At 46.0% G+C, this 16499-nt stretch overlaps 3 protein-coding genes across 3 annotated transcripts in view; 2 read left to right on the top strand and 1 right to left on the bottom strand.

The window, feature by feature from the left end:
• LOC131325764 (uncharacterized) overlaps positions 1-16499 on the bottom strand; it is a 52909-nt gene that overhangs the window by 27071 nt on the left and 9339 nt on the right. The window lies entirely within an intron of this gene.
• Positions 2847-3812, top strand: LOC131327439 (uncharacterized). Its single transcript, XM_058360608.1, has one exon. The coding sequence runs from the start codon at positions 2847-2849 to the stop codon at positions 3810-3812; it is 966 nt and encodes a 321-aa protein (XP_058216591.1).
• On the top strand, positions 3846-6103 carry LOC131327440 (uncharacterized). The gene is made up of 3 exons (XM_058360609.1): positions 3846-4517; positions 4732-4919; positions 5377-6103. Exons 1-3 carry the CDS (start codon positions 3846-3848, stop codon positions 6101-6103), a joined length of 1587 nt encoding a protein of 528 aa, XP_058216592.1.

Genomic DNA, 16499 nt, shown 5'->3' on the forward strand with positions numbered 1-16499 from the left:
TAGGCAATAACCAAGGCTTAACAATCCAACAAAACTCGGTATGAAATTTGGTATACACCTCAATCTTTAACCGTTTCACTTTCCATGTGTCCAGCATCGCTTCACGTTAAGTGTCATGAGCCGAAGCTCCTGCCGGGCTAATTATGGGACCCCGATATCCCCTGCCAAATGCCCACCGAGAAGGTTGGGCCTTGAATGTTCAATATGAGCATTAGCTCCTGCCGGGCTGATTATGGGACCCCGAAATCCCCTGCTAGGCACCCATCCGTCGATGGGCCCCAAATGTTTTCATTGTGTCGATAAGTGTCCAAGAATCTCGTACTCACATAACGTGTCATTTCAATTTAATCATAGTCCATATGGAATTCAACGTCCAATTATACAAAACAAGGGGCGAGGGTTGCAAAGATACACAACGAACTCAACGAATATGATTAACAATGCTATGGAGTGATTTGGTGATGTTTGGAACAAGTTAGAAGTGATCGGGGGTCCAGACAATGGAGTTCGAAACAAGGAACAAACTTGGCCTTAAGGTACTGTAGTATTGATACTAGGAATTTCAGTATCAATACAAACAGCCTTAAAAACGATCCAGAGACGATTGTATCGATACTGATTAGTTCAGTATCGATACTTCAATAACTAAGGTCGTTCCAAGAGCAGTATCGATACAGATGGGTGTTCGAGCAGATTTTCTGCAGATTTCAAGAAATCCAACCACAACAACAACAACAACAACAATAGACACGATTTTCAACAAGGAGAGCACTTCTATCACATATATCGAGATGTAGAATCCCTACCTCGAGGCCGAAGAATGAAACCCACAAGAATTTCGAGCCCTAGCTTCCGAAAATCAAAACCGAGAGCGATACGACTCCACCGAGCTCCAACCGGCGAAATACGGACCACAATACGCGTAGAGGATGAATGTTTGAAGGTTGTTTTGAGTGGGTTTTGGGTTATTTTGGTGAAATTTGGAGAGAGAGCAAGAGAGAGGGAGGGAGCCGAGAGAGGGAGGAGAGAGCCGGTGAGGGAGATGAGAGGGAAAATGATCTCCTACTCTCTCACCCTCCTATATATACTCCCACACATGTAAATTACACATTGCACCCTTCCACAATCAATTCTAGCATTTTGACCCCAAATCACATAAACACAATTATCCCATACTTCTTTCTCAATAATCAAACATTTATAAAATATTAACTTTGATAAATAAATACGGGTCTCTACAGTAACGCCTATCCACGGGCATCCCGCCGAGCCCAGCCGACCGAAGGAACCCCGCAAACGAAGTAGGACGTCTCGTCCAGCGCGAACGGCCGAACTCGCCGTTTCCGAGCGACGGACTGTCTTCGAGCGTCTTGACCAAGGATGTCAACCACCAACGGCTTCACGACCTCGGCTGACGAGCATTATACGTGCCGAGAGTTCAAGATCATCACCCATGGGTTCCACGCTGGAACCAATAGGGGAGGCGGATCAACCCGAGCACAACTTCATTCTGAACGCCAACTGAGTCCAAGAAGTGGGAAGAGGCCGTGGATCTAAACAATCCACCTCGACACCCACGCACCAGCAGCAACCGGGAATATTCGGTAAGATCCCAACACAAGTCCGAACGGCATGACGGGCAACACTCGGCTAACTCAGGCAGTCGCCACCGAACAAATAGCCGAGAAAACCGTTTGGAGCATGATAGCACGATCATCCTATACGATCAATTTACTGGCTTACCAACCATGTATCGACTCGTCAACCCTGGTTTTGAGCCTCGGCAAGCCCGTTTGGCGGGCTCAAAAGGCGAGGCTCGTGCACCCTCGATTACAGCCGCTCGACAGCCGAAGGAGAGAGACGAACGCCATCGGCATCACCGACGAGAACACAAAAAGACTCATGAGCCACGGGTAGAAGTTCCTCTTCCTATCATCCCACGAACCCCAGTTCAAGAAGACAATTCGAAGCTCGGGAAGGCAAAGGCTTCCCCCTTTGTGGATGCTATACAACAGGAACGGCCGCTAGACAGGTTCGTCATGCCAAAGTTGAAGCATTACGAGGCGAAGGAGGACGCAGTCGCGTTCGTTTGTCGCTTCAGACAAACTATGAGCTTCCATAATTTTTCCGACACCCTCATGTGCAAAATCTTCCTACTCACATTGAGCGAGCCAATCATGTTGTGGTACAATCAGTTGAAGCCCAAGTCTATCACTTGCTTCAACGAGCTCGAGTTGGAGTTTAGTAAACGCTTTGTAACCAGCAACATTCAACCGAAGACATTATCTATGCTGGTGAACATGCGGAGAATGGCTGGAGAAACCCTACGGCTTTATACCGAGCGCTATTGGGAGGTTTATAATCTTATCCCAGATTGTGATCAGGGAGTCGCAGCTGAATCTTTTATGAACGGGTTGGATCCAGCCTCGGCGATGTTCCGTGACCTTTCACGAAATCCACCTAAGACAATGGGAGAGCTCATGACCATAATCGAGAAGGATTGTGTTCACGAAGAAGCTATGGCCGAGCGACATACACTAAAGATAGCCGAACCTGCCAAGACAATAACTGGGTCAAAGAAACAAGTGGTGAACGTCCGGCAGGGGCAAGGAGGCCAGGACGATTCAGGCCAAACGGCCAGCAAGCAGGTCAATAAGGGTCGACTTTCGCAGCGCCCTCAACCACAATCATGGCAGCAAATGGGAAGAGATCCACGGCCAGACGAATACGTGGCCGAACATACGGCATTCACTGAACCTATCTACAAACTCCTCAATATCATTGGTAAATTGCCGTTCTTTAATTGACCGACGGTACTTCTAGGCACCGTCGGGAGCGGACCAGGGATGTGCTCATATCACAAGGAGCGCGATCATTACACCACACAGTGCCAGCCTTTCAAACGGTACCTAGAAGAGCTTGCTGCAGCTGGGCATTTAAATCAATGGATTGACGTTCGGCGAAATCCACTTCTTCCACCTCCGTCAATAATCGGCAATTTCGTAAGCTTTATACAGGGGTTGGTTTCCGAAAATAAGGCAGCCGAGCTTCGTTTGGAGATTGACAAAGCCATCACGTCTCTGCTTGTCTGTAGCGTCGGCGTCTCGGGAAAACGAAAATGGGAAGATCCGAGCTTCGACAACCATATTACTTTCTCATCCGACAACCTGAAAGGTGTGCAATTCCCTCATACGGACGCCCTCGTTGTTACTGTTGCTATTGAAAAGTCGACCGTTCAACGAGTATTGATAGATCAAGGAAGCTCGGCGGACGTAATGTTTTATTCAACATTCCAGAGCGTCGGATTATCTCCCGCTCAACTTTGGACTGCGTCTACTCCCCTCGTCAGTTTTACTGGAGCCCCGGTTTGGCCACTCGGCTTAATCACCCTCCCCGTGCGAGCTGGATCACGGGTCCTTGAGATCAAATTTGTGGTGGTTGCTTCTCCCAACCCGTACAACGTAATACTCGGCCAAACCTGGCTGCACGAGATGAAGGCAGTAGCTTCTACCTTTCACCAGGTGGTAAAGTTTATTGGTTGGAATGGGCGTCAGGAGAGCCTCAGAGGGGATCAGATTCAATCAAAGAAATGCTACATCAGCACCGTAACAAACAGACAGAGCTTTAAAGGAGGTACAATGCGTGGCAGCCGCTCTTGTCCCATCAATCGAAGATGTTGGTGTGTCAGTCGAGCAAGGTCAACCAAAAAGCTATTACGATTTTCAATTCCCGGGAGTGAAGGCAGATATTTTCTAATTGGGAGTTCCTTGAGCGTGGCCGAACGCGAGGAGATGTATGACTTCCTAATATGAAACATAGAAGTATTTGCTTGGACTCCGCAAGACATGCCTAGTATGGATCCCACGTTCGCCGTGCATAAGTTGAATGTTGATCCTAGTAGGCGACCGGTGGTGCAGAAAGTCCGACGCTCGTCCATCGCACACGTTGAAGCTGTAATGGCAGAGGTGGATCAACTGTTGGAGGCTGGCGTCATTCGGGAAGTGCTATATCCCTCCTGGCTCGCCAACCCAGTAGTTGTACCTAAGAAAAATGGGAAGCTGCGGGTTTGCGTCGATTACACAAACCTCAACGACGCCTGTCCGATGGATCGATTTCCTCTTCCTCGGATTGAGCAAATGGTGGACGCAACAGTAGGATGCGAACGCTTAAGCTTTATGGATGCATATCGGGGCTATCACCAGATAGCTTTGGCTCCGGAAGATCAGGAGAAGACGGCCTTTATTTCTCCTCGGGGAACTTACTGCTACAAGGTCGTTCCATTCGGTTTGAAAAATGCAGGTGCAACCTTCCAACGCTCCATCACGAAGATGTTTCCTGGAATGCTCGGTAGAATACTGGAAGCTTATATCGATGATTTGGTCTGCAAGAGCATGTTCGCTCGGGATCACCTTCGGGATCTGGGAGAGGTCTTTGCTGTACTAAAACAACGGAAGTTGCGCCTCAATGCGGAGAAATGTGCGTTCGGAGTAAGCTCGGGGAAGTTCCTGGGTTACATGGTAAGTCGTCGAGGAATCGAAGCTGATCCTACACAAATCTTGGCCGTGTAAAATCTCCGAGCTCCAACTACTATTAAAGAGGTACAACGACTTACGGGAATGGTGGCTGCCCTGAACCGTTTTATTCGACGTTCGGGCGATCTTTGCCGACTGTTTTTTCGAGCAATCACAACAAGCCGACGCAGATTTTATATGGACTGAAGAATGCGAGCAGGCTTTGCAATCCTTAAAGCAGTACCTGTCCAACGCTCCTTTGCTCGTCAAGGCCCTTCCCGACGAAGATTTGTATCTTTACCTTGCTGTCTCGGATCATGCTACAAGCGCGGTGCTTGTTCGAAAAGAGGGGATGGAACACCAGCCAATCTTCTATTCTAGCAAAACGATGACGGACTCTCAGACGAGGTATCTGCCTATGGAGAAATTGGCATTGGCTCTCGTTTCAGCTAAAACGAGCCTCTTGCCTTACTTTCAATCCCATAGGATTGTGGTCCTCACTGAGTTTCCTCTCAAAGCCGTCCTTCGCAAGACGGACACATCAAGCCGAATCCTGAAATTCTCTCAAGACTTGGCTAATTTTGACATCCAGTTTGAACCTCGGGACCGCCATCAAGGGTTAGGCCTTGGCTGACTTCTTCGCCGAACTCACTCCTGGATTGCAAGATGAAGCCGATGCCTTGGCCACCGCTGCTGATGAAGCTCGGATTCGAGAAGAAGAAGTTTTGGAAGAACCATGTAGCCGTCCCACAAAACCCCTTCGCGCTCGGTACACCCTCGGGCAAAAGAAATCGAAGCGGCAATGGAAACTCTTCTCTGGCGACGCCTAGCGGATGACCGTCGATGGAGCCTTTAATGTTCACAGGGCTGGTGCGGGCATCGTCCTTGTGTCTCCAAGCGGCATGGTACATGAGAGCGCGGTTTCGATTGGCTACCCAGCGACGAACAACAAAGCAGAATATGAAGCTCTGATTGTAGGCCTCCAACTTGCACTTCGGCTTGATGTAGATTCGGCTCACATCTTTTGTGACTCCCAGCTTATTGTGGGTCATTTGAACGACGATTATCAAGTCAAGGACCAGCGTATGAACGCTTACGTCAGCCATGTGTTGGCCTTGTTACGAAGATTTGGCCGCGTGGAAGTAGAATGGATCACTCGGGAGCACAATGCACATGCTGACACCCTGGCAGGTCTTGGTTCGGTTTACAGGACCTCGGGCAGTCGGACTATTACCTTTGACGAAGTTACAACACCGAGCTTCGAGCATTCTTGCCAACCAGTAATGACGATTTCCCTCGGTCCAAGTCAACTTGATCCAGTAATTGATTACTTGAAGAATCAAGTATTACCACCGAACAAACGCGAAGCATACAAGCTGCGTTGCCGAGCAGCAAATTTTTTCCTGGGACCAAACGACAATCTCTACCGAAGGACTTTCACTGGTCCAGATTTGTGTGTCGTCCATGAAGATCACGTAACAACCGTTCTGGAAGAGCTCCATTCGGGAAGCTGTGGGGCGCATTCCGGAGGACGGTCCCTTACACAGCGTGCGCTGACGCAGGGATATTGGTGGCCGAAGATGGTTAAATAGTTGGAGGAGTACGTAAAGCTATGTGTTCGGTGCCAGCAACAGGCTTCTCTCATCCACCAGCCTGCCTTCCCTCTTAAAATGATTACTAGTCCATGGCCTTTCGCGGTTTGGGCTTTTGATATAGTTGGCAAGATGCCGAAGGCACCTGGAGGATTCGAGTATATGCTCACTACCACGGATTTGTTCACCAAGTGGGTTGAAGCCTCCCCTTTGATCAAAACTACCGCAGGCGACGTGGAACATTTTATATGGAAGCATATCATATTGAGGTTCGGCGTGCCTTATGCCATCCTCTCTAACAATGGCTCCCAGTTCGTCGCATCCGCCCTCAAAACTTTTTATGCTAAGCGCCACATCACCATCCATAATTCCTTCGCATCCGCCCTCAAAACGTTTTACTGGGGTATCTCATCTAGCCTCGGGAACATGCCTTTGGGGCGCTAGTACTTCCACCCCAAAATAGTTACGCTCGGTGCGTATACTCTTTTGTTTGGGCAAAATTCTCGTAGCCCTTGGAACTTTTGTTTGGGCGAAATTCTCGTAGCCCTTGAAACTTTTGTTCGGAAAAATTCTCGTAGCCTACGTTGGATTGTTCGTTCAGAGGAAATTTTTACGCCATTGGAATAAAGTATGTTCGGAAGCACCTCTGGCAGCCCACATCTTTTCTTCGGATGGACAACTCACGCTCTCCGTATTCATGATTGATGACTTTATTGTGTACCCACTTATTTGCCTTACTAGATTGTCATTTTTACACTATGACCATCCACTAAGCCAAGGGGCTTATACTCGGCTACATAATGCGCCAAATCCGAATAAAAGACTTGGGCAGATTTTCATATTTGGATATACAATGAATCCAATCCGAACGAAAAGACTTGTCCGAAAACAAACAAAAATATGCAAGTTTGTTAAAACAAAGAACGAAGATGAGTATCATCCACCAAGGCATTCTCCAACCTGTTTTAATTACATCCAATGGTTTGGCAAGGTTCCAATTATTCGGAGCCAACCATGTTCAAAAACAACAAAAAAAAAACATATAAAACAAAAGGAGAGCCACTTCAGTTTCAACTTGATTAAATTAAAATTGTTGGAGCATCTGCAGGGGCTGGTAAGGTGGTAGAGTCGGCAGCATCAGCTGTTGTATCTTCCGCTTCAGCTTCGACAGGGAGGAGGGGGGGTACTTCAACCAGAGCCCTCCTTTCATCGTCAGGTTCGATTCCTGCATCGTCAAAACCCCTGCTATAGCCGAGCATGAAACTTTCTTTGTGCTGACTCTCTTTGATCTCAGCTTGAACTTCAAGTATTTGATCGGCTACATCCTCTTCGGCTTCGGCGTACCCCTTGTTGTACCCCTTATTGTGCTGCTCCTGCAGCTCTTTCTCCATCTCCTTCCTCATTTCCTCTCGCCCGAAGGCTCTTCCTTCGGACAGGCCCTCCTCTTTCCCCTCGGCCCTTGTGCGCTCGGCTAAGTCCTGGAGTCCTTTGATCAGATCGTTCAGATTTGAAATCTGAACCTCCTGACTTTGGCGCACAAGTTCGGACTGTTCCAGGCTCTTCTTGTATTCCTCGGCAACGTCCCTGCTATACTCAACCGATTGCTTCAGAAGTTTGGCTTTCTTATCATGCACGGTGAGATAGCATTGGGCACTCATGATGGACTGGGTAGCCTGCAATCGAACCAAATGAAGATTATTCTAAGAAACTAGGGCGAATGTACAAAAATGATTGCAAATACGAGAAATTTACTTACTCTTCCAACATGGTAGTAGTACTCGCTCAGGGCTACTTTCAGGGACGGGGGACTTTGTATGTCCCTCAGTAAAGCTAGCCCGGAATGAAGAGTAAAGCCCAGGGAGGGGTCCTCCTGCAGGTTGTCAGATTTTAAAACCTATTTTTTACTCGGAGTGATAAAATTGGGCACCCATGGGGTGTCGAAATTCGAGGACAGCTCCATCCTTTCTCTCTCTCTCTCCCCCTGGGTCCCCTTCAGTGGCTCTGCTTCTTGGCTCTTCCCCTTCGAAGCAGCTTTTGTCTTTTTGCTCACCAGTGGCTCCTTCGGAGAAGTAGGGGGGCTCAAGGGACGCTTTTTAGAAAGTTGGGGTGGCAGGGTTTTCTTGCTTGGCACGGAGCCCGAAGCACCCGGGGCTCCAGCCTTCCTGAGCTCGGCTTTTTCCTTCTCCTTTTCCTCCAGCTTCTTTTGGAGAACAGCCTTGATACTCCTCGGAGGCATCTCTTCTTGTTCTTGGAAAGGCTCTTCTTTGGTAGGTAGGCGGATAGTCCCTCGGAGGGGTTTATCAAAGCTTGAGCGAAGTTCCTCCAGAATGTCCTCGAAGCTGGCTTTGGAAGCTTGCTCGCGCTCGTCGATTACCTTCCAACGGATCCGACCCCCGTATGTAGTTTTGTATTTGAGGATTGTGGGGGCGTCCCTTTCTTCCGCTGGAATGGTGAGAAGGGAAGTAGCTAAATCACAACCCCTCGCCGCTCTCAACAGAATTTTGTTGATCTTGGTAGTGTCTGCTGAAGAAAAAACAACAAAAGCATCAGACAAGTATAATGAGCAAAATAGTGGGAATAGCACTACGATGAATAATACATGTCCTTACTCGGAGTCCCCCTTTGCGTGGCAACTTCGAACTGACCATACTCTAGTTCAGGGAATTGAAAATTTTCCCGAACCTCAACATAATCGGAGGCCCATTTCTCCGAATCGTACATACCCTCGGGAATAATTTTTTCCATCTTCCTTCGGGAACAGAGGTAGTACCGAGAGTACCTGACGTTACGCGACATCATGTAATTTTCAAAAAAGTGGTAGGCGTCGAGTCTGAACATCTTTACCTCGGCAAGCTTGATTACCGAGTGAATAATACGGTATGAGTTCACACTCAGTTGGCATGGAGTGAGATTGAAGCGGTGAATGATCTCTCTCAAGACTCTATGCATTGGGAACCGTAGACCCCCTTCCGTAATCGCCATCAAGGGGACGGTGATGTGTTCGTCACTGTATGTTATTCGGGGACCCCGAATTGGCGTGATAACGACGTCGTCAGGAACGTCGTAAACTGCTTGGAAGAGGTTTAAGCTCTTCTCATCTTGGAAGCATTCTAAATAAGGGCAGGGATCCCTCCCCGTTCGGTCGGGAATTACGTCGGGATCCAGCGGAATGATTTTTCTCTTCACCTTCGGAGCTTGTGACGAAGATTCTCCGACAACTCCGGTTTCCTCATGCATTCGGCTGGACGAAGCAACGGGAGTTTCTCTTTCGGACTCAGCTTCGTCCTCCCCTTCAGCATCTTCTTCCTCTTCCACTTCTTTGTTAGGAAGCTCTCTATCAGACGATTCTTCGTCTATATCAATGATATTGGGGTTTGGCCCCATTGTTCGGAGGGGAAGTACCCTAGCGGGATAGTCAATCCCTTCTATTCCTTCGGGAACCCCACCGCTCGAACCCGCTCGGTAGCTCCTGGCGTAGTCTCTGATCACTTCGGCTAATTCAGGATTAGCTCTGCCGAAGTCCGACGCTCTGGTGTCCACCGACTCGTAAGACTCGCTCGACGAAGTTGATTTCGAAGACTCCATACCTAGAAACAAACAAATGCATGTGATAAGACCATTAGCGATTTGCATGGCCAGGAGTCCAAGTGCCTATGTCCGGTGTTCTATGTAGTCTACTCGGTTATTCACCAAGCGCTAAGCCTTCGGGAGAAATTCCGAAGAAGGGATCCCTACGTATTTCCCAGAAAGAAATCAGTGATTAAGAAGCTTAATACGTATTACTAAGCTTTTTAATGCTCGTTTCTTTGGAAAAATTCATGCATAAAGGTATCCTCGTGTTCGGAAGAACACGAGTTGAAGATGAACATGCGTTCGGAAGAACACATGAACATGAGGGAGACTAAGCAACTGTTTCAGTCCAGGCGGAAAAAGGAGAAAACCAACTTTAAGGGGACTACAGGCGTTCGATAATAACAAAAATACATTGACAAATGAAAGAACTTGAGAGGTACCTGAAAAATCAAGAGAAATCTGTGATCAAATCCTTTAAATCCGCAGATTTTTGGCGATTTCTAGTTTCAAATGGCGCTTGAACAGAGAGCACGATCGAAAATGGGGGGAATGTGATTTTCTCTTTCCTCCCTCCATCCTTTTATACTAAGTTCAGAATTCGAAGCGACGTTGAACCCTGGCCGTTGGATTTGAGCGAGAGATTGATGTGACGCTCAATGAATGACACGTGGCAAGTAACAAAACGTGTCGTACCACCGTCCAATGTAATCGTGACACCTGGCAACGTTTCGAATTGGCGGTTACAGAAGCATTAAATAAAAGCTGCGAGCACGTGCTAAAAGGTGCCAAGCGTTTTTTCCGTTCAACAACTTCAACGATTCGCACAGCCATTCGTTCTTCGGATGTACATTGACGTTCGGCCAACAACTATTCAACTCCTCCTTTCCATCCGAGTAATAAAAGTAGGAGTTGAGGGGCTATTGTAGGGGGCCGAAATATCCGAAGGACTATAGGGTTTACAAGGTCCAAGAGGGGGAATAAAGGTTCACCCGCTATTTAATCCGTCGTCCAGCTGCCTCAGTTCATCTGTAAATAAGGATAAGTTTCGGCGTAATGTTAATTATCCGAATGATAGATGGACCTCTGGGTACTTCGCCGAACGTCGTATGGATATCCGAACGTACATATATTTGAGTTCGCTCGGTATTCTCGCCAAACGGGCTCGGAGGTGTCCTCTCTTCGGATAAGTTGTTCTTCGGTAAGGGTGCCAAACGACCAAGTATTCCTCGTGTGTCGAAAGTGGGCTCCGCTGAGCACAAACATTTATGCAAACTTTCGGAAATATCTTTTGATAAGTGAGCTGTCTTTTCTGATATTCGAAGTGACATCTCTGAACGATGTGACCTTTCTGACATCGACCCATGTGATTCTGTAAAACCTGGGAATAGGTGCTCACTAAGTGTCCCCTCTGCATGACGTCATCCGAGCAGTACTCAACGCGTGGAAAGCAAGGCAGTCTTGCCCAGCACACTACACCTTTGCCTATAAATAGTGGGGAATTACCATAAAGAGGGGATGATCAGAAAAAACTTATTCTGAACCAAATTCTCATTACTACTAGCTTATTCCTTACAAAATCTTCTTCTTCTCTTTTTATTTACTGACTAGTCCGTCGGAGCTTCTTCCCGGAGGAACCTCCCCCTCCGGTTCTGTAGGTACCACAAGTTCAACGTCGCCTTCCACGATCCAGCAAATAGAGAAAGGAACACAAGAAAGTTCACGGAGAAACACCCCCCCCCCACCCAAACAGCTTCCCTACAAACCCGGACAATCTCCATCCCAGGTTGATTTAAAATTTAGTTTATGTTCTTTAAATTTGGAGGTGAAATATCAATTTAGGAAAAGCCAGTCTCACAAACCCAAAAAATGCATATCCAACATAAAAAAACAAACGTAATTCAAAATAATAGAAAGGCATTATTGGGATTTGGGGTTAGCCGTACACCTAACAGCACTATTCATAATTTTCTAAAAAACATGCATAGCTAATGAGCTAAAAGTAGGCATTCATTGCCAAGATAATATTCAAGCCGTCAAACGACCTGACGGCTCGGATCGTGGACAACAGGCTCCCCCAATTTTCAAAAATGCGCATGTCATGCACTAAAAAATATGGGTACTATCCACTAACACTATGAGTATCGTACATTTTCCAGATATGCCCCTGCGCAATTAACAAAAAAGTATGTAACATAGGTCAAAAATACGCATAATACATACCAACAAAAATTGCATAATATTAATATGGTAGCTTTCCCCGTCAAGAATTAAAATATTCGAGCAATCACCTGATCATGTACAAACAAGAAGAAGAAAAATAAACAAGCAAGCAAAGAAAGAAAAAGAAAAAGAAAGCCTTCAAAACCAAACAACATTAGACCTACCCACCAAAAAGAAAAAGAAAAAAATACATCTAAACCGAATTTCTAACGAATACTATAACAACATACTTAGCTGGAAATGTTCTGATTTAGCAGGTTTGAGGGAAAATCTAGCAAGGAAATGTTCCTGTTGACAACCATGTATGTCATATTTCTTGAACTAACCATACCTATGTACGGTCTTTTCCTCTTTAATGATCCGCAGCCTTCACACAAGTTCGTGGGATCGGCAACCTAATGAAGATTATTGAGATTTGGATAGGCCGTGGACTACGTTGTTTGGCATTCCAGTTCATATGCCTATTGCCTCAGTTTCATTGTACACAAACCAAAACACAAATTTCATATGCGGAAATTATCATGGTGAGAATAATGAATGGTTGGAATTTTCTCAAAATACTTAGATAAAAGTAAAAAAAAAAAAAAATTACTTTCCAATTCCTCTCGTCGAGACGAATCGATAGCCCACTCCTCTCTCACCCTCCTGAACCCAGCTGTTGCGCACTTTCAAAACTTTCGATGCCAAATCTGAGCTAGAAGTTGTAACGGTAATAATTGACATCGGTTTGTAATTCAATCCAGATGTCTTCTATCAAGCCAAAAATGTCGTGAGATGATGTGGCTTTGAAGGGAGGTGAAAACATGTCAATTTTGACAGCCATCTAAACGCATGCCAAATTTTAAAAATGTGCCCATTTGAATTTTTTTTTTTCCCTTTCAAAGTTTGACATAAGAGTTGGCATAAGGGTAGGAGAGTGATAACTTCATGTCAAATAAATAGAATTTGGCGTCAGAAAGGAGGCTTTGATGTCAAATTAGAAATGCCAAAATTCCACGTAAGCCTTAAAAAAAAATTGGCATCTCCATTTTGAAGCCCGTAAGTGTTGAAGATACTTCTATAATTTATGAGAATTGAGAGTGTGAAAATCACTGCACAATCCGCCCATCGCCAAGTCCAACCACCTGAGACGCCACCGATCGCCTTTGCATTATTTCTTCTTCTTCTTCTTTGTTGAATGTTCGGATTATTTCTTCAATCACAACCGCCACTGCCACTAGAACCAGTTTGCTTTTGATTTCAGTGGTCCAAAAATAAAAAGCGGGTTCCACCGTTTGTGCCACACTTGTTCCTCTTGATTGCCCCATTGACGCGTTGAATTGAATTAAGCGTAATGCTAGTGGTACCGAAAGTTAGAGGTGGCAAAAAGTGCGTTATTGGGATTTGCTCTACACCTAACACCAAGACTAAAAAAATGTGAATTTGGCTTTTTGACTTGGCAAAGTGCGTAGGCAGTTGCACCCCCCGGGGAAGCGGGGACAGCAGCGTGCTGCTGTGCCCGGTTTTTGGGTTCACTCCGGTCTCGCTCCGATAATCGAAATTGTTCGTTTTGTAGAGCTCGTCGAGTAGAACAACTAGGCAAAAAATCAGCTTAATTGGATATCGTTAAGTGCCTGATCGGAATCTTTTTATCTTGAAAAGAATGGATCCGAAACACTGGATCAAATCCATTGTAACCCATGCACCGAGAGTTATATGGGCTCCGATCAGGCACTTAACGATATCCAATTAAGCTGATTTTTTGCATAGTTGTTCTACTCGACGAGCTTTACAAAATGAACAATTCCGATCATCGAAACGAGACCGGAGTGGGCCCAGAATAGGGCACACCCCCCCCCCCCCCCCCCCCCCCTAAAACTCCAACTCTAGCCACCTCTGCCTTCCATCCTCCTTCCCCTCCTCCTAGGGTTTCCACCCTATTTGGAGCGGCGGGAGGGGGTGTCCCTCCCTTAAACGGATCTGCTTTGCCGGCGCAGTCCGATTCTTTCTCTCTCCTCCTCCCCGGCTTTCTCCTCCCTTTTCCCTCCTCATCCCTCTCTTTTTTGTGGTGTTCCTGGCTTGACGTCCCCCTGTCGACTTCATATCCGGCGTGGTAGGGTGGTGGTGAGTCTGTTTTGGTTTGAGGTTGGGCGAAGTGTGGCGGCGAATTGGGGCGACGGCGGCTGAAGGATTTAAAGCACATACAATTACAGAAACTAGCTAGGAATGTATACCTTAATTCATTTACACAAAGAAGCAACAACAATCAATTAGAGGAAGAAAAAAAATCCTAGGACTTAGCTGCCAAGCATGGTAGAGAGCAATGTTAAGGGGAGAAGCCTTTACATTTTGGAACTGGATAATTTTATGAACGACAGAGGATAACGGCTGACTAATGCCTTGAAATACTCTGCAATTCCTCTCTTGCCCGATAAAATAGACCATAGCTACCAAGCCAATTTCCTAATGGAGATGTGGATTAGTTTACCCCAAAACTTGCCCGAACCACTTTCCTCGCCTCTCATTGGGGAAGGATATATGCTAGAAAGTAAAAGGAAGAACTTGGACGGCCCGGATCCGAGCAGAGAGAGTGGTCGGCTGATTAGGAGAGAGGGTGCTCGGATCTGGGCGGCTCGAATACGCGCTGGGTACCATCACGTGGTACCCAATCTGGATGGCTTGGATGCGTGCTCGTGTACTACGTGTCCCATATCCTATTTGCACCGAAAAATTTCTCGTTGTTCAGCAATGGATCGAAAGCTCTGTACGTGAAGAACTTGATTCTGTCCTGGTGAAACAGGAAATACAGGATGATTCAACTCCTCTCGCCATTAATCCTCATGCTTCTTCTATCCTACATAGTGGAAGATATGAATGATTTACTGCCGAGACATTCATTTCACCCCAATACCTCTGTGCCAGGACAATCTCGCCATTCAACAACTCTATTTTGACTTTGCTTGGAGCAGTAATTCTAGCAGCCCAATTGCATCCATTGTCGGCCGGATTATGGAAAACAATCCAAGATGTTGAATCCCTTCAAGTAAAACCTCCTCGAAGCCCTGCCTCCCATCGTGTAAAACTCCTCCTCCCTCACAAATCTCAACATGTCAGAAATTATGCCCTTCTTTTTCTTGGTCCAGTTCCAGAAAAAGAGGGCATAATGGGAGGCAGGACTTCGAGGAGTTTTCCAGTCCCAACTCCTCACTCCTTGAATGTCGCCGGCTGTTTGAGTTCCTTTGAATCCCACCGAACCCTTCCCCTTGTGGTGTAAGCCTTCACCGCCATCTCGTTGTCCTTATTTTGCTTCGAATTGGCAAACATACAACGTAAATCATAAATTATGCCCTTATTTTCCAGGTCCATTCCTAACTCGTCGACCATCGCCGCCAGATGTTCGAGTTTCATTGAATCCCAACAACACACTCTTAAGCTCCAAGGAGGAGATGTAAAATTTAGTATAGTTGGCCATGGCAGCAGTTAAGCTCAATCTATCAGTACCGGGAGGCTCGTACAACCAGTAAAACCTCGTCCAAGCCTTGCCTACGTCCTTGTAAAACTCCTTATAACTCTCAAAATTCACCAAGTCAGAATTTTTTTGAGAATTGCTAGGGTACAGCAGCCACATATAAATCCATTTTGCTCGTCTCAGGTCCCACAAAGATAATCAGAGCCGCTCATTTTGTTCAAAATATGTTGTTTAAGGTCTCTGTAAAAAATCATCTCAATCCGATATCGATAAGGGCGTTAACAAATCAAACAACTTTGCTTCAGAATTTCGCCTTATGGTGTAGACCGTAAACCCTTTTTTGTCTTCGTTTTTTAGCCCTCATCTTCCGGATCCCTTCCAAACTCCTCAAATTAAACATCGCCGGTGAATCCTAACAAACATTTCTCCTTATGGTGTAGACCCTTTTTGTCTTCGTTCTTTTTGTCTTGTTCTTTTTCCCCCTTTTTGTTTGGTTTAGACCTTCACCGACGCCTTCTTGTTGTCCTTATTTTGCTGCGAATTCACGAAACACCGAACGGCAATGGCTCTCCGACTACACCCCATAATGCCCTCAATTGTGAGCCTCTAAAGTTTAAGTTTGTGACCTAAACCGTTTATTTTTTCTAAAAGTTGAGCATATTATGTGTACCAAAAATCATATTGTTCTATTGATAGACATATGATTGAGACACATTTGTACAGATCATATGGCTACCATTAGGAGATATGGCGTGATACCTCATTAGGGTCAATTGTGAAAAATCGACAGTGAAAACTTCTTTCTTTTTTTCACGGGAAAACTTGTTAATGATAACATTAAATTTTCCATAGTTTTAGTGCAATTCATTTCAAACATATCAATCAAGGTGCAAAAAATTGTTCAGATTGTCCTTAGCAATTATCCCGGACATATATTTGTCACTTCGCAACTACTTTGGAAGCACTTGTTCACTGACTGCAAGATGCTACCAAGCACGGGGTGCTTGGCAGCGGTGCCGAGCGGCCCACCTGGCAGCTCAATAAACTAAACAAGTTCACAGTGTTGTATTTAAAAAAAAAGAAGAGGAGTATAAGAGGAACGTTCAGTCGTGGCATGATTTGATGATATACAGGTATATATGCAAGTAATGGAGA

The sequence above is a fragment of the Rhododendron vialii genome, chromosome 5a, assembly GCF_030253575.1.
Source record: "Rhododendron vialii isolate Sample 1 chromosome 5a, ASM3025357v1".
Lineage (NCBI taxonomy): Eukaryota > Viridiplantae > Streptophyta > Magnoliopsida > Ericales > Ericaceae > Rhododendron > Rhododendron vialii.